At 43.8% G+C, this 18,687-nt stretch overlaps 1 protein-coding gene across 3 annotated transcripts in view; it reads right to left on the bottom strand.

Moving 5' to 3' along the window:
• Window positions 1-1,957: 1,957 nt before the first annotated feature.
• SSH2 (slingshot protein phosphatase 2) overlaps window positions 1,958-18,687 on the bottom strand; it is a 259,485-nt gene continuing 242,755 nt past the window's right edge. For all 3 annotated transcript variants that reach the window (XM_012740621.3, XM_012740622.3, XM_012740623.2), the window contains 2 exons: window positions 9,504-10,341; window positions 1,958-7,645 (listed from right to left, as the gene is read on the bottom strand). In XM_012740621.3, the coding sequence (XP_012596075.2) occupies window positions 5,558-7,645; window positions 9,504-10,341 (2,926 nt within the window). In that variant the 3' untranslated portion in view covers window positions 1,958-5,557. The remainder of the gene's footprint in view (window positions 7,646-9,503; window positions 10,342-18,687) is intronic.

Below are 18,687 nucleotides of genomic sequence, written 5' to 3'. Positions count from 1 at the left end.
TTCATCACATTTTGTTAGCAGTTGGGAAACTGAGCTCTCCCCAGATGGTAGTGCTACCGTGTGTGTGATGAATGGTACCACGAAATATCTCAAGATGGCTCTGTGAAAAGGTGCGAAAAGTGGGTACACCCCCAACCCATTTTAGAGGAATGCCCTTTGGCCCTATTTCACTCCTGCACCCTTGACATCAAATGTTTCTCTTCTAATAGTGGGAGAGGGTAGAAGCTTTTACTTCTTTGGAAATTCACATCCAATTTCTAGAAACTTTTCAGTGAGCTGAGGTGACTTGTGCTGAAAGCTTGTTAGCTCTACCTCACTAATATCCAGAGAGGTTGCCCAACCAAGAAATCCATTCTCTGTGGGGGCAGGTGACAGCAGCTGTCCCAGACCAGTCATTTTGGATCACAGATGGTAGAGGCAAGTTCCCAGCTTGGTCACCTGATTGGAGCCACACTGTCTGAAATAATTTTTATAATAATTTTTAGTGATCCTATCTCCTGTCCAGTCTTGTATTTTGTGGAAGGTGGAAAGTTGTATTTTTCTCTAGAACTCTGGCCATCTCTTCAGAGTGGCTTCACTGGGCTCACTGAGGACTGCTCCCCGTTTGTTACCAGCGTTTTCTTCTCCCAACCCCTCCACCTTCTCCAGCAACCCCCCTTTGTTGCGCCTCATGAAGTACACAGATTTCATCTTCAAAATAAAAATTTATTCAATCTGTAACAAGAACATTGAATCTGCACATTTGCGCACAAGTTCACATTTAAAAACAGCGGAGCACATCAGTAATAAAAAAATCTATGATACAAGTGGAATATCCCAACCACCAGGAAGATTAAGGAAGGAGATGAGACCACTCTTTATATTCTGCTTCAAATGCCTCAAAAAGGTCCCAGAGATTCCAGGGAGCACCTGCTTTATTTAATAAAATGTGAACATAAAATTCTAGGGTGGTTTGGGGCAAAGGTAACAGTCAGAAGGAGAGTCTTCTGGACTTGTTTTCCATGTTTAGAACAAGTCGTACAAAATAGAAAGAAAAAAATAAAAGGCACCTTTTGCTATGCCAAGCAAACCAAAATCCAACAAAACATAAAAACCAAACAATTCCCTGTGGGCTTATTGATTGGGAAACACTTCAGGGCATTACCCAGTTTTCAGTTTGGGTCATCAGCTCGTTAAGCCCTGGGTAATGGCTCTGCATGTGTACACACGATGCTGCCACTAGCATCACTGTGAGGACACAGATGGCAGCACCAGTCTTATACCTCTTGGGGGATCTTCAAGCTGATCAGGGATGATTCCAGTTTAGAAATCCTGTCCTAGATCTCTGGGGCATTGAGAAAATGAGGCTGGTTCTCTTTTCATAGCAGAAGCCAGGGCCAGTCACCCTCCACTTCCAGGCTGGAAAAGTACAGAAGCACCTTGCAATAGCTCTCCATGGCATCAAGGGACCCCAAACCCTAGGAGAAGGGTTAGGAGCGTGCAGCTTCCTGCTTTGGTGGCAGGCCTTTTCCTAATATGGGTGTTGGATGAGTTGAGGCAGCAAATACGCTTATGTCTAATACATGCCTTGATTTTTTAGTTTGGAAGGGAAAACGAAGTCCAAGATGCTTTTAAGTTGGATTGGTGCTGAAACAGCTAAAATTTCATGTTGTCTACCATCAAAAAGCAAAGCAAAATTAAACAAAAATGACACTAGCCATTCACTATTACAACCATCACTGTAAGACACACCATCACTGAGGAAATGACGACTATTTCCATAGAGAGTTGTTGGATGGGAGTGCAGGACACAGGTGGAAGTCAGCTCCAGGTTTTATCCACTTATCCACAAGGGCTGACCATTACGGCACTGCTCTGAGTGAGGACTCACAGGACAGCTAGGGCCTGGAGGACTGAGTGGCCGACAAGATGATGTACATTTTAACACTCACAATGTAAACAAAAGTATCCACAAATAGTTGTCCAAAAAAGCCAAAGGATGGCTTTATTTAAAAATTTTAAAATGCCCTTAAAAGTGACTTTCTGCATAATGCTTTCTTTAAAACACACACACACACACACACACACAAAGAGATTCCCACAAAAACATTTTTACCAAACATGCCTAGATCACTTCAGAACTGAAATCCTCAGGTGAAACGGGTGAAGATTTCTGTGAGCTGCTACGTCTTAGAAACTTCTTACAAAAAGCTTCAGGTCTAACCAACAACATCTGTCTGGGGCCCCAGAAGAGGAAGGAACTTCAGAGCCTGGGCTGTCATTCTCAGGCTGTCCTTGGACTTTCTGGTAGTTTGCAAAATGAGAAAGAGGAAATACCAGTTGGGATAAAGATAAGAGCCAGGAAAACAATGAAGAACCTGAAGAAGCTATGTCAGGAATATTTAGAATCTGAAAGGCAACCAAAATGAGGAGAGATGAATGTTACTATACAACAGTACTACATGTCTATGATAGTATACACTACTCCTAAGTTTCTAAAAAATCAACAAACGGTTGGGGTTTCTCTCCTACTGACCAGGTAACCACCCAGATTCCAGCTCGAATCCTGTATGCTCTTGGGGCTTCTACCCCATACACCAAAAAGTTAACTCTTTTTATGCATGAATGCACACTTGTGTGAGCCTACACCCATATACTCCTCTAGAATAATTGAGACGCTATGGTGGCTTTCAAAAAAAAAAAGAAAATATAAAGAGAGGAACTGGGCAAGAGGTCAAGGTTTTTCCTACTTATCTCTGTCAATCTACCAAACTGCTGTTTCAGATATGGGCTTCCAATGAACACAAAAGGGAAACTGGCCCACTGGAGAATATCAAGAAGTTTAAAGAGAAGTCTGAAATATCCTTGACAGCTCATTGTGTACCTCACCCGGATACTGCTCAGCCATATAAATAACAACACCCAATTCTGGGAGCTGGAGAGGGCTGGCAAAACTACCTGGCATGGCTGAATTACAGACCCTGTGTAGATGATGTTTATTTAGGTAGGTAAATTAAATAATAAAAAATGTAATAAAAAAAAAGGAAGGCAAAGCAAGACGTTCCCGTCACTCTTTAAAAAAATACATTTTTAAAAATTTTCACAGCATAAGCGGGTTTCCTCTCATCTTTGTTGCTATTTAATGCAGTGAATGAGCATTAAGCACAGTGGTAGGGAGAAAAGGGGAGAGTGCAGGGGGTTACCGTGAGTGGATGCCACTCTCTTAATGTCCATGCAAATCCTCCTCTCCGCACCCCCACAATTTCCTCTCCTTTTCCCATCATATTGGTGGCAGTGCCTCAACAAAGCAGAGCAGGTTAGATGGATGGGTCCTGGAAGTTCACATCCCTGTTTCACAAGCCTCCTCACACCGGTTCATACCACCTAGCAAAACACGTTACAACACAAAATATCCAGGAATCACAAAACTGTGTGGATGATACATTTAAACATTGAAGGAAACCACTGAGCAACAGCACAGGTACACATAATTACTATACCACAAAGACACTTTTAGCAGGTAGTTTCTGTCCAACCTGCCTCCTGGCAGTGACGTCAGACCAACCACGGCTTCCACACGGCAAGTGGATTCACAGCTCCTCCTGAGCACCTGCGAATGGCCCCAGTTCACCTTTTCTACATCCTTTGGGTCACCTTACTACCTGCCTCCACCAAACTCTGGCCCCTGACATCACCTTGACAGTCTGTGCATCTGTCTTTTCCTCTCAGTGCTGTGATGAAAGAAAAACTTAGTCTCAAAAGCCTGTACTCAGTCAATGCTCAGCGATGTGGACATCAACCAAAGCAAACAGGAAGCAAATCTGCAAACTTCTTCCGTTTTAATGAGCTGCAGAGGTCTTTCACTCCAGACTAAATACATTTTCTGTAAGAAACTAAAAGAGGCTCGTGATGGCAGGTGCTCCTGTGTTAAGGATCTCCATACCAGCAAAAAACAACAGCATCCTAAATGGAGCCATTACAGGCACTTGCCCTTGGCCGAGGCCTCCTAAAGGAGGTTCCCCCCTGGGAAACTCATATACATTTCCTGGCTGGGTTTAGCTACTAGAAAACAACGTTCTGGGATTTCAGTCTCAAAAAGAAATAACCCTTGAGTCACACTGTGACCTAATGGGAGTCTTTAGGGGTTCCTCTGAGGAAGAAGTTACTAATGCATAATTTGGCAGGAGCTGGTGATTAGAAGTCTCCATTTAAACAATTAAAACCACCATCAATATACTGTACAGATTCCTATCGACATCCATCAGTTTTATTTCTGGTGTCTTTGTGTGTTTTCCAGTTGCAACTCTACTCCTTCTTAAAAAGAATAAATCAAAAAGACCCTACAACATCAACAACAAAACACGGTAAGAAAGGGAGTGACATTATGTACATAAATACTGTGTATAAGCTTTAGAGAAATGACAAACCTTCCAGGAAAAGAAAGGAAACAAAAACTTTTATCAAGTGTTAACAATGATAACAGAGAAAATGTTGCATTCAATGGAGGTTATACATATGTAACAATTCAAATATAATCTATCAAATAAAAAAAGAAGGTAGCACAGGGAAAGAGCATGGGGAAGGAAAAACAAATATGGCCATTACACTCAGAAGGCCCACAAAATTATTCAAGTAATGGAAGGGTTAAAACCCTACATATGTATTCATTTTACAAGAACACATTGACTTTTGATTGCTGCTTTTCAAACTTGTCACTACTGTGTTTTAGTTGGGAGGACGCTGCAGAGCACGTTTTCTGGCAGGAAGGGCCAGGATGACCACCTGTGTGGATGCCATCAACCCAGCAGTTACTGGGCAGCGGGCTCTACACCCCCAACTCACGTCTTCATCCTCTCATCATGCTTTCCTCTACAGAAGACCATTCGGATTTCATTTGGGGTTCTTTTTAAATTTAATTTAAAAAATTATTTTCTTGGGGAAAAAACTATTTGATAAATTTACAAAGCCAGCCATTATCACACCTTTCTGTAATGATATACTCTGGAATACCAGAAGAAATGGATTCTGGAAGACCCCCTTTTAAAGCAAAGCAGAACCTGCCTCCGTCAGGAACTCCAAAGGGCTGTGGCTGAGAGCCCTCTGACTCCTGGCTGCCCTTCAGCCCATCTGATGCCTCAGGTGTGGAAACCAAACCATCATCACAAAGACCCAGGGGAGCGTTTCCAATTCCCAGCTACATCTCCACCCTCCCCATCTGCTTCCTTCCTTCAGTCAAGCAACCATGCTTTTTTCTCAGAGGGCAAAATGAGGAGCAGGTGGCAGTTGATTGAAAAACAGCAATTTGCCTTTGATACAGGTGTTCTTTGAAAATGAGGGTTTTTTTTTGAGGTTTGAATTTTTTTTAAATAAAAAATGATAAAATGGTCTTGCCATCCAAATCAATCTCTCTCCTCACATATAACACACACACACTGAAAATCCAAACCCTGCATGCGCTAGAAACAGTAAAATGACCAAAATATTATAAAATTAACCAATAAAGTGCATGTTCTTTACATATTACACCTGCCCCTTTTACAAACATTTCTTTTAGAAAGTCACATGTGTAGGCTCAGAATCACATGGTATTATAGAAGGGGTTGGTTGTCCGTTTCTTATCGTTTGCTTTTTTCAGTCTCCTAAGGGGGTGAGTTCTGCCGTGTTGCTGACGGGGTGCCACAGCCAGCCCTGGGGCTGGGCCTGCACACTGCAGTCCCTGGGTCTGTGGCAAAGGAAGGCCTCCTTCAGAACTAGTCAATTCGGGTCCTGCCCTGGGGAGCAAACACTGCTGACTGGAACCAAATTCTTTGGCATACTGCACAAGGGGCCTCTCCACTGGCTTGCTCTGCACAATACACTCTGTTGTTTTGAATTGTTCTACAAAATACTTGGTGGGCTCTGGGTTCTGGGGGGCACCTGGGTTTTCAGGGGGCTCCTGGGCCTCCGTGGTGTGCATGCCTGAGTCTGTTCTGAGGAAGGGCTGCAGCTGTTTGAGATGAGGGGAATCAGAGGGGATAGGCTCCCTCTCTGGTAAACAGTCTTTACAGAGGTCCAAGTAACCTAACTTGGCGAGAGATGCTGAGCGCCTCATTTGGGATGGTTTGGTGAGCTCTGCCTGGAAAATCGCTCGGGACTCGATTTCTTTAGCGCGCTCCTTCACCACACCAGGGCTGTGGCTGAGACCCTTTATATTTTCACTGCTAGAGCTATGTAGGAGCCGACAGGCTACAGATGAGGGGTCCAGTTTTTCCTGTAACTCCCCAATGTTGTCACCAGGTTTGCTAATTAAACTTAGGTCTTTGCTACTTAACTGGGAGCCCTTGTGTGGCACTTCACTGCCACTCCAGAGGGGGCCCTCCTGACTTTCTTCCCAGCTAACCTGCTCTGTAGAGGGCTCGTCTGTGGTGCTGCTTTGCTCTGTGAAGCCTTCCAGGTGAACCACAGTCTGGGGATGCAGGTAATCCAAGTTGGCAAACGGTACATGCGTTGTGTGACTGATAAAAGGTACTGCTGTCTCCAGGGCTGTCGATGGGCTGTTGCCTCCGTCTTCAGGGCTGCTCGGAGTGGAGGTTGGGTGGTCAGTGGGCCTGCTGTGCTCAGGAGAGGAAGAATGAGGCAGAGGTAGCACGTGGGGATGCATAGTAATCTGGTCAGGGTCCAGAGTCCTGTTTAGATTTTCGTCCAGTGCACAGAGCACAGTGATGGATGTCTCCACTTTCACTTTCCTCAGTCCTTTCTCTTCATTCTTTTCAATGGCGGCGATTTCACCCCCTGGCCCAGTGTGATCGGGTGATATAACTGTGTGGGTATACTCAATGACTTCTATCCTCTTGGGAAGGGGAAGAGGGATTGCCTGTGTCTCAGATGCCTGGTGTGAAACCGCAGTGCTCTGATCCTTCAGGACTCCTTCCTGCTTTGTTCCAGTATCTGACCCTGGGCATTCCTGAGGAGCTGGCATTGGGTGAAACTCCAGCAGCTCAGGTGCTGGACTAGTGGCATTCTGCTCAGAATGGGATAGTGAGCCAGTTTCAGACCCACTGTACTTCCCTTTGCCCTTGCTCATCTCTGGTTCCTTGGGGACAAATGAATGTTCTGGGGTGGCTTCATCACTTCTCCCTTTTGGTGCTAGGTCTGCCACAGAAGACTCATTCTTGGAATTCTTGCGCATGGACAACGAGGTACATGTCGGGGCAGCACCATGGTGCTCTTGCTCCTGCCGTAAGCGCTCTTCGAACTCCAAGGTGGCTCGCCTCACAGACCCAGGGCACCACTTGGCACCTGGGTGCATCCCTGGGCCCTGGAGTTCTTGTTCTTCCTCAGATGGTTCCTCTTCTTCCAGGTCTGCTGTGAGTAAGTGTGTGGTTAGGTAGCCTTCTGGGTCACACTTCCCCGAGTCTTTGGCTAGTTCAGGCTGGGCCGTGCAGGAGCCCTCGTCCTGTTCCAGATGTCCAGGTTTGTTCTCCGGTGCCTGGGCCCTCTCAAGGGGCAGCTCACTGATGGTGTTCTTCTTTGGTGTGTGGCATGGGTTGGATAAAATGTCTTTCAGTTGAATCTGTCCAACTCCTTGACTGATAGACTCAATTTCAGTGATAATTTCTTTGACTGAAATTGCATTTTCTGAGTGAGACTGCATGAAAATGTCTGGGCTGACCATTTCTGAGATTGCCTAAGAAAAGAAAAGTAGTGAGATGATTATGGAGAATTGTAGTCTAATTGAAAATGCTCAATTTTCTGCTTGTCAATCCTCTGATCCAGGAGAACCCATCTGGCTATGAAAATACAAATCATGAAGTGCCCAGGACCATATTTTGCTCATCTGTTTTGTCAGGCAACAGGAAAAGAAAAAAGAAAAAAAAAAAAAAAAGCTGGACTCATCAAGGCCAGAGATATAAAATTCATTATAGGTTTTGTCACTGTCCAACTAAACTTTCTGTTCTGTCTACTCAAGCGGAATTCCAATCCAGTACTTTGCTCCAGTATTGATTATGAACAGTAATAGCTTTGAAAGCTCTTAGAGTGAATAGCAAATAGCTTTGGAAGCTCTTAGAACCCATATTTTCCTAAGACTATGAGCTCCAGGATTCAGGCCATATTGGGGTAAATGAAACTTTTCCCCTCTGGCCTATCAACTTCCAGCTTGGCCCTAACCTATTCACGGAGAAGAGTGCCATTCAAAGGCTAAGTGGCCACACTAGACATGCCCAGTGTTAGGGAAAGATGGATAAGGCTATCATCTGATGTCTGACTTGGCGACTCATTGCTCTCTTCCCTCCTCTGTCTTGCTAGCTTTCATTTGCATCCTCCACACCCTCCCACTTCATCCTAGCACATAAGAGCAGGAAGAACATACTCTGACTGCACAATCCCTAAATTTCACATGGGTCATTCTGAGAAAGGTTCACCTGGCTTACGTAGCCATGTGTCTCAGAAACCATGACTCTCTGTGGTTTTTCTGTTTTATCTGTTACAAATTCCCAGATGGATTTAGAACAAGGCCAAAGTAAATTGGCCAATACAAAATCAGATCCTACTGTAAATAAATAAGAATTTCAAAATCTGGAAATAGCACTTGGACACCTCTTAAAGTAGTATCTTTATGGCTATCAATCTACTTTGTTAAGATTTTTATAAGCCTTCAAAGTACAATATTTCCCTAGGGATTGTTCTGGTATTTCTCCCTCAAAAAAGAGTCAGAGTCAGTACTAACTAGCAAGGTTAGTAATTCCTGTGTGGAAATCTGCCAGACATTGGGCAGAGGCAAACTTGCCAAGACTGGGAGAGAAGCTACAGCAAGCCAGTGTGTGCACGGGCCATGGACGGAGTGTTCATATGACCAACGTCTTTGCAGAAAGGCTATTTCTGTCAGTGCTGCAACACTCACTGGTCCAAAGGAGAGCTCAAGGATTCTGACTTCCCAGTAGAAATGACAAAGAGGCATAGCCTTTGGGGAGGGAAGATAACACAAGCAAAGGCAAGAATTGCCCTGGGATAGTTAAGGAGAGAAAGAACAGAAGAGTAATGGATAAGGTGGATAAATATAAGTAGATGGAAATATCAAGAATATAGTTAGTGCCACTAAAATCACTAAGTGAAGTTAATCATTAAGCATGTTAGCCTGTCACCATTTATTCCCCAAATACTCTATTGTATCGATCTAAGGCACCATTGTTTATAAGATGCATCCCAATGTTAGATGTGTCAAAATGAGAGTAAGCCTGAATCTTAGAATTGATGATACATGGTAATTCTTTCCCTGGTCTGAGATGGCTTGTAAGAACTCATATGCCCCTAAGAAGAATCTTAGGATTCTGTCTGCTCTCAAATTCATTTCCCCTTGATTCTTGAGTACCACAGAGTCAGAGATGAAGAATTCAGAAACATTATTAATACCAAGAATTTAGCATAGGAATCAGCTGCTATTCTAACAACTCTTTACACATTTCTAATCTTTGACTTTTCTGAGACAAAAATATTTTGTCTTTGAAGAGAAGGTCATTAGATGGAGAACTATTAACAGTTTTTACCTTTGACTGTTCCTCATCCACTGAAGATTCTTCAGATGCCTGGGGAGTATTACTCAAAGAGCTGCTCCTCTGATCATCAGCTGTCACTTTGGAAGGGGCTCCTTCTACCACTGAGAGTCGACAGCTCTCACTCTTTCCTCCACCCAGTTCCTCCATCCTTGAGTGGGAAAAAGATCGGGACCGGGGGGTTTCTTGGGAGAGCTCTACAAACTTCTCTAGGGCGCTGAAAAAATCAATGCGATCTGTACTGAAATCTGAGATTTCAGCCTGGCAACTGGGTTGGGGGCTTGGGGACTCAGGATCAGGGGACATGGGGAGGTCTTTCATTTGAGACGCCAATTCTTCCATAGGCAGTAAGTGGACATTCATGTCTGCTTTTAGTGCGTCTGTCTCCAGATCTTCCACTGTTAAGTCTGGGAACTTGTTGGCCATTTCTGGGGCATGTCCAGGTTGGATTAAGGCTTTGGATGTGTGGCAGTTGTCAAGAGGGAATTTTGATTCATTCAGACAACACCCTGATGAACATCCATTGATGTCATTTAAGTTTAATTCATCCTCAATCTGTCCAGCATGAAATTCCCTAGAAGTAAACTCCAAGCAGATCATTCTTTCTTTGGTACACAGGCCTTTCTGATTTGCATCTTGTGGGACCACATGCTCCACAAAGACAGGAGGTATGGGTGGGTGACTCTCTGTGGTCTTCACCTCAGCAATCTGGTCTGCTGAGGTGGTGATCTCCTTCTTGTTGAGCTCTAGCCCAGGTTTGCTGATGGGTTCATGGTGGTCTGAGAGGTCGCTATCTGAATGAGATCTCCACAGTTTGTTATGCCGCTGTTTGCTGTGGAGGACATACACAGGAAATGCCTTAACCTGGTTTGTGAAAACAATCAACACCCTCCCAGGAAACTGGTCCCATATAAACTTTAATCTTAACTTGCAAAATGCTTTGTTACTGCTCAATGGAACTCGGGAATAAACATTTGAAAAGATATAAACTCAATTTAATAGCAAAAACAAAGCAAAACAACAAGAACAAACAAATATGAGATCTAATTTTTTTTTTTTTTTTACCTATCAGACAGACAGGAACTAAAATAGTTGGTAACAGCCAGTGTTGATGATGGTATGGCCAAACAAGCTCTCACACACTGCTGGTAGGAAGTGTAAATTATAGAATTTACTTATTTATTATTTATTTTTTTTAAGAGGCAGGGGCTTGCTATGTTGCCCAGGCTGCAGTGCAGTGGCTATTCACAAGCACAATCACAGTGCGATAGCAACCTCAAAATCCAGGGTTCAAGTGATCCTCTGGTCCGAGCCTCCTGAGTTGCTGGGATGAACTGTAGAATTTTAAAAATTGAAATCTGTTACCAGCTCTACAAATTTAACCCTTTAACCAGCAATTTTTTTTTTTTTGAGATGGAGTCTCACTTTGTTGCCCAGGCTAGAGTGAGTGCCGTGGTGTCAGCCTAGTTCATAGCAACCTCAAACTCCTGGGCTCAATCAATCCTTTTGCCTCAGCCTCCCAAGTAGCTGGGACTACAGGCATGTGCCACCATGCCCGGCTAATTTTTTCTATATATATCTTAGTTGGCCAATTAATTTCTTTCTATTTATAGTAGAGACAGGGTCTTGCTCTTGCTCAGGCTGGTTTTGAACTCCTGACCTCGAGCAATCTGCCTGCCTCAGCCTCCCAGAATGCTAGGATTACAGGCGTGAGCCACCATGCCTGGCCTTAACCAGCAATTCTTCCTTAATGAATTTTTCTTGGAGAAATACAAGTACACAAAGATATATATAGATATCTAATTTATTATAACACTGGGATAATAAAAATGAGACACCAAAAAAAAAAAACCCACACACAAAAAGGACTTATTTACATTATAGTCCATACAACCATATGTGATGAGGCTGTTAAAAATTGTCAGGTATATTAATGGAATGATGTCCAAGGTATACTATTTTTTTTTTTGTGAGACAGAGTCTCACTTTGTTGCCCAGGCTAGAGGGAGTGCCATGGCATCAGCCTAGCTCATAGCAACCTCAAACTCCTGGGCTCAAGCAATCCTTCTGCCTCAGCCTCCCAAGTAGCTGGGACTACAGGCATGCGCCACCATGCCCGGCTAATTTTTTCTATATATATTAGTTGGCTAATTAATTTCTTTCTACTTATAGTAGAGACGGGGTCTTGCTCTTGCTCAGGCTGGTTTCGAACTCCTGACCTTGAGCTATCCGCCAGCCTCGGTCTCCCAGAATGCTAGGATTACAGGCGTGAACCACCTCACCTGGCCCAAGGTATATTATTAAGTGAAAAGGCACACTGAATGCGTTTGGAACGGACAGTTTCCATGGCAGAAAAATGTAGGAAAAAATCTGGAGGAACAACCCCAAACTGGTAAGATTAATTTTTTCTCTCCAAAAAGGTAGAAATACTTCTAAGGAAGGCTTTTACTTTCTATATTCTGTATTTCTATAATTTTTGAATTAAAAAATGAGCATATTTAACAATTATAACCAGGAAAAAAATCTAAAATCAAAACATACAAGTAGCGGGGAATGGTGGCTCATGCCTGTAATCCCAGCACTTTGGAAGGCTGAGGAGGGAGGACTGCTTATAGCCCAGGAGTTTGAGATCAGCCTGAGCAACATGGTGAGCTCCCATCTCTTTAAAAAAAAAAAAAAAAAAAAATTAGCCGGGCATGGTGATGTGTACATATAGTCCCAGCTACTTGGGAGCTGAGGGAGAAGGACTGTTTGAGCTCAGGAATTCAAGGTTGCAGGGAGATATGACTGGGCCACTGCACTGCACTCCAGCCTGGGTGACAGAGCAAGATCTTGGCTCTAGAAAAAAGAGAAAAAAAAAAGCACACACACAAAAATACAAGTAATACAGAGGGAAGTAGCTGATTGGGCCTATTATTGGAGCCTATTACACCAAATCCTCATAATTGGAATGAAGAGCTGATATAGGATTAATGAGTGACATGGGGGTGTGAGGAGAATGGTGATGATTCTTGAATTGGAGAGCAAAGATGGGGATAGTAAATCTAGAGAGAAAGCTCAGTAATAGGACAAATAGGCTGAGCATAAAAGATAGGCCCTCTTCAGAAGGATCTTTGGATAAAACCCATTAAGCTAAGGAGACACCTGGAAAAGCAGGCAGGCCAAGGAAGACCCCCCACACACACACACACACACACACACACACACACACACACACACACACACACACACACACACACACACACACACACTCCCACACCCCCCCCCCCACACCCCCTCCTGTGGTTTATTTCACGGAGAGAAGGTCTGGGGTAGGGATGAGATTTTATTTCAAGCCACACACTCTAACAAGGAAGCACACTGCCAAAGCCTCAGCCAAAAGAAATGTGGCACTGTGGTTAGTCAGGATCACCTGCCCAGAGAACAGGTCACACTAAGTGTGGTGCTTGGGGTCCAGTCTCCATGACTTACCAGCTGATGAAGAGTTACCTAACTGCAGAGTGGAATGGGAAACTCAGCCCAAAACAACTTGCCCCGGGCTCAGGGCCACGCCTGGGCTCTGCTGAGTCATGCGCCTGTACTAATGTGACCCCCTGTTTGTTCTCAACTCTGCACCTGCTCTTAGCTCCCCTTGCCTGTTGCTTGGGTGGGGCTCTGAATCAGGCCTGCAAAGGGTGCTTTTCTGGGGAGGAAGCAGGTCAATCTGTTTATGAAGACAAGCTGTAATCAATTAGCTGGGTGTAAGATGGGGTTTTCATCCTTTCCAAGCTGCATGAACTACAGCCACCCCTAGGAGGAGACAACATATCACACATCTCAAACAAGTGAGTGGCTGTGGGGAGGGGCAAGCTGACTGCTTGGATAGGTGGGGCCTAAACTGTACACTATGACCAATCGAGGGCAATGTGATTTCTTTTAAAGTTTCTTCCCTTATATACAGGTACATCCTTGTTTCTTGACCTAAATATGACTGTACTCTCCAATTTATATTCCTTACCTATCATGAGGATGTTCAAACCCCGACCAACTCAACTCCTCTTACCCACCATGGTAGGATAATTGCCTGGGATCCAAATTACTGGGAAGATACCTCAAGGGTAGCCGTTCTCAGTCTTCTAATAACAGAACAACTAATTGGTCAACAGGTAAATGAGAAATTTTCATGATCCCAAGAACCCTCCAAAATGTTTTTTAATTTCAGTATTTAATTATTTTAGAGACAGGTCTTGTCATATTGCTCAGGTTAGCCTTGAAGTCCTGGGCTCAAGCAATCCTCCTGCCTCAGCCTCCTGAGTAGCTAAGACTATGGGCATGCACTGCTGCACCCGGCTCAAAATATGTTTTTTTAAACTTCCCGTGAATCACTAATCAGTCACGAGGGAATGAGACTGAAATTATGCTAATAGGCACAAACGGTGTATGTTTCAGAGGAAGTGGCTGACATCACAGCTGTGCTGCCCAGCAGGGATTTCCTTTTCTTCCTGGGAGAGATAATCATCAGAAAATATTGAGTTGGGGCTCTGGAATTAAACTGACACCTACTTGTAAAGGAAAAAGAAAATCCAAATCTAAAGATATGTCTGATGCTATTGCCCTTTTCATTCATAACAGAGCTGCATGGAGAATGGTAAGCAGTTCTCTGATACAGCCAAGATATTCATCACCATTACCTTTGAATGTGCCCTTCCATGTGCCCCTTCCTCCTGCTCCTCTATCTTGAATTTCGTGGTTATCATTCCCTCTCTTTTCTTTATGGTGTCACCACGTTTTGTTCTTATATACTGCTTAGTTTTGCATGTTTTGAACTTTATATAGAAATCATACCAAATGTATTCTTCTACAACTGATTTTTTGCCTAACATGTTTTTCTACAATTAATCACTATGTGTAAATGGAATTCACAGAGTGTAATGAATATGCCACATATATCCAGTCTGTTAACAGTTTTGGCTATTACAGACAACACTGCCATGGACATTTTTGTGCCTGGTACACACCTAAGTTTCTCAAGGGTGTTATATATAGGAGTGGAAAAGGTGGGTCACAGGGTATGTCTGCATCATCAGTTTTATTTGGTAACACTAAACTGTTTTCCAGTGAAGCTTTGTCCTGAGCCAGTTTGTTCTAATGCTCCATCTCTGGTAGGGATAGATGTAAGACATTAGATCATATCTATTATTTTAAACTGTTAACTTTTAAATCCAGCTAACTCTCCCCACCTATTCTAGGCAGGCAGCAAGTAAACAAGTTGCCAAAAAAGAACTTCAGAGTTGGTCCACAGCCTGGATGATGTAACCAAGTCTCAGATCTCTCTCCCCCTTGAGTGGCCTCTGACTTGAATTTGGATTCGTATAAACACACACACATACATGTGGCAACTGGGCATTCTGGGCAAGAATTTGGCCTTTTACTTAGTAAATGATCAGGAAGGAAATTTATTACTTATTTATTTTTTTTTTCTTTTTTTTTTTGCTAAAGGCATGTCTGTGGAATACTTATTTATTTTTAAGACAGGGTCTTGCTCTGTCACCCAAGTGGAGAGCAGTGGTGTAGTCATAGCTCACTGTAGCCTTGAACTCCTAAGCTCAAGCAATCCTCTCACTTCAGCCTCCTGAGTAGCTGAGTAAAAGCACATGCCACCCTAACTGGCTAAGAAGGAAATTTAAATGACAGCATACATAAGGTTTGTGTCCACTTTCTTTCTTATTGTTATATGTTTGGTAAAGTATCAACTCTTGTTTGAGAAAGTTACATAGACAAAATACTGCTAAAAATGGTGTGTTTGTGCCTATATAGTCCCAGCTACTTGGGAGGCTGAGGTAAGAGGATTGCTTGAGCCCTCAAGTTTGAAGCTGTAGTGTGCTATGATCATGCCTGTAAATAGAAACTGCAGGCCGGGTGCGGTGGTTCACGTCTGCAATCCTAGCACTCTAGGAGGCCGAGGCGGGCAGATTGCTTGAGGTCAGGAGTTCGAAACTAGCCTGAGCAAGAGTGAGACCCCGTCTCTACTATAAAATAGAAAGAAATTAATTGGCCAACTAATTTATATAGAAAAAATTAGCCGGGCATGGTGGCGCATGCCTGTAGTCCCAGCTACTTGGGAGGCTGAGGCAGCAGGATTGCTTGAGCCCAGGAGATTGAGGTTGCAGTGAGCTAGGCTGACACCACAGCACTCACTCTAGTGTGAGCAACAAAGTGAGACTCTGCCTCAAAAAAAAAAAACAAAAAAAACCTGCATTCCAGCCTGAGCACCATAGCAAGATCCCATCTCTCAAAAAAAAAAAAAAAAAGTATCAGTAAAATCAGATTGTTTTTTTTTTGTTTTTTTTGAGACAGAGTCTTGCTTTGTTGCCCAGGCTAGAGTGAGTGCCATGGCGTCAGCCTAGCTCACAGCAACCTCAAACTCCTGGGCTCGAGCGATCCTTCTGCCTCAGCCTCCCGAGTAGCTGGGACTACAGGCATGCGCCACCATGCCCGGCTAATTTTTTGTATATATATCAGTTGGCCAATTAATTTCTTTGTATTTATAGTAGAGACGGGGTCTCGCTCTTGCTCAGGCTGGTTTTGAACTCCTGACCTTGAGCAATCCGCCCGCCTCAGCCTCCCAAGAGCTAGGATTACAGGCGTGAGCCACTGCGCCCGGCAAAATCAGATTGTTTACGGTTACTTTTTAGCATATTAGGGAGCCTGTAGAAAGAAAAAAAGCATTAATTACTTTCTGTGTGCTATGCACAGGTCTAGATACTTTAAGATTATGTAACTGAAAATCTATTAAGAAAATTTTTTTAGGCAAGGCATGGTGGCTCATGCTCGTAATCCTAGCACTCTGAGAGGCCAAGGAGGGAGGATCGATGGAGTTCAGGAGTTTGAGATCAGCTTAAGCAAGAGTGAGACCCCTGTCTCTATCAAAAGATAGAAAAAATTCGCTGGCTGTGGTGGCATGTGCCTGTAGTCCCAGCTGCTTGGGAGGCTGAGGTGGGAGGATCATTCAGCCCAGGAGTTTTAAGGTTGCAATGAGCTATGATGCCATGGCACTTTACCAGGGCAACAGAGACAGACCCTGTCTCAAAAAACAAAACAAAACACACCAGTTTAAATCTCACTTGCGTTTGGCTTTCACCTACGGAGGGATCCATGTCCTTGTCCTTTCATTCTCAGGTTCCCTGCTGTTGGCTGACCACTGTGCACCAGCAAAGCTAGGGTAAAAGACAACCCTCCCTTCTCTGGCTGTTGTGACAGAGGCGTTCAAAGAATCAAAACTGACATTTCTGAGGACATGGTGGCACAAACTCTCCTTGGCCACCACCCAGTTTTTCTTTCTTGCCCCCATACACTGAAACCTAATACCACAGACAGACACATGGTCCAGCTTGCAAATGGTCTGCCTGAAATCTGAACCTGTGTAATGGAACATAAATCTGCCAGATACCTGCATGATCAGAGTGCAGAATAACAAACAGGGCCGCTGGCAGTTTAATAGAATTTCAAAGCGAGCACATGTGAGCTCACATAAACATCCCCCCCTCCCCCAGTTTTGCTCCCATCCTCCAACTATAAAAACAAAAGAAACAAAATCAGATATGAATAGTATCAGTAGCTTTATTGCCCTTTTTAGGTCTAAAGGCGAATATTAAACATTAGCCTTCTCAAGGCTCTTAATGATATACTTAAAGATGCAAAAAGTATTTCAGAGGGGCTGTCACTGCTTGGCCCATACCCTCATATTCTGATTAAGACTGACCAATTCATAAATCACTACATGAACCTGGTGTCACTTTGGTAAACTTCTCTTCTACTAAGAGATCGAAGCACTAAGCTAATCCCTTCAAATAGAGAACTGCCACCTCAAGTTAAGCACCCACTGTCACCCTGGATAACCATGGAGCTAGAGGATGCTAGGATCAGGACTCTACCTCTTTGAGAAAACTACCACATGCCTCCTGGAAGAAGACATGAATGTAAGGTCCAAACATTTGGACAGGAAGTAGAATTTCTCGGCAAACAGAACTAGTAGGATTTTTCTAAAAATATTCCTCTCCTGCCTACCTAAACTATAAGGCTCGATAGAGCTTCAGATAGACTCATAGGAGTCTGGTGATTCTTGTTCTTTGCTCTTCTAAGCAGGCAGATCCTGGAGCTGCACTTTGGGGCTGGGAAGGGGTCTGCTGGGCCCAATTCACTTGGCAATTAGCCTACAATCGTCAAGGTTTCTGAACAACACATCACAGATTGCAGACCATAATGGCTGTATACCCAACCAGCCATTTTTCTTATTGTCAAGTGCCTGATTTGGTTTGGGTGTTCACTATCCCATGGGTTCAGGAAATGTGGCACTTCCTAGCTCCAGAGGATAAATACAAATATGTTTTAGCCAGTCCTGGAAATTCTATTTTCTTGGCCATTGATTGGTTTTAACCATATGACCCAGTCCTGGCAAATGGGTCCTGAGGAGGAGTCTATGGGGAGCTTCTGAGAAAGGTCATCATCTTAAACTTAAATGCCCCTTTTCTTTAGCCAGATGCTGTGCAGTTTACATGTAGATGCCCAGACATGTGGCAGACATCTGGCAATCATAAGACAACCTCAAAGGCCAAGCCATAAACTAAGGAAGGCAGAATAGAAAGATGGATATAGCCCGAGAGTCCTTGATTACATCACCACTAAGCCATTATAGAGATTACTTCTGTGCTGCTTATTACAGGAAGTGATAAATAATCTAACTTTTTAAACTACTTGTAGCTGGGTACTAGGCCAGATACCTATTTGCTCCTGCAGGTCTATTCTTCAGCTTTTCCATCCTGTTCTCCTCCACAGACCCTGATCTTTGGATTACAACAAAAGGCCCCCTTTTTTTCTCACGTTCACAAGTTTTGGCTAATGGGGAGGCTTGGAAGGAGACTGAAGGGAGGAGAGTGAGGAAAGAGTATTACTTCCCTAGCTCCTTCCCTGCAGGGCCACCTCAGGCTAGCTGTGTACCTTTTTTTTCTTTTTGAGACAGTCTCTCACTTTGTTGCCCAGGCAAGAGTGAGTGCCGTGGCGTCAGCCTAGCTCACAGCAACCTCAATCTCCTGGGCTCAAGCAATCCTCCTGCCTCAGCCTCCCAAGTAGCTGGGACTACAGGCATGCACCACCATGCCCAGCTAATTTTTTCTATATATATTAGTTGGCCAATTAATTT

Source organism: Microcebus murinus, chromosome 18 (genome assembly GCF_040939455.1).
Source record: "Microcebus murinus isolate Inina chromosome 18, M.murinus_Inina_mat1.0, whole genome shotgun sequence".
NCBI lineage: Eukaryota > Metazoa > Chordata > Mammalia > Primates > Cheirogaleidae > Microcebus > Microcebus murinus.
The sequence above is the reverse complement of the archived record's forward strand: the minus strand, read 5'-3'. Positions and strand labels throughout refer to the sequence as shown.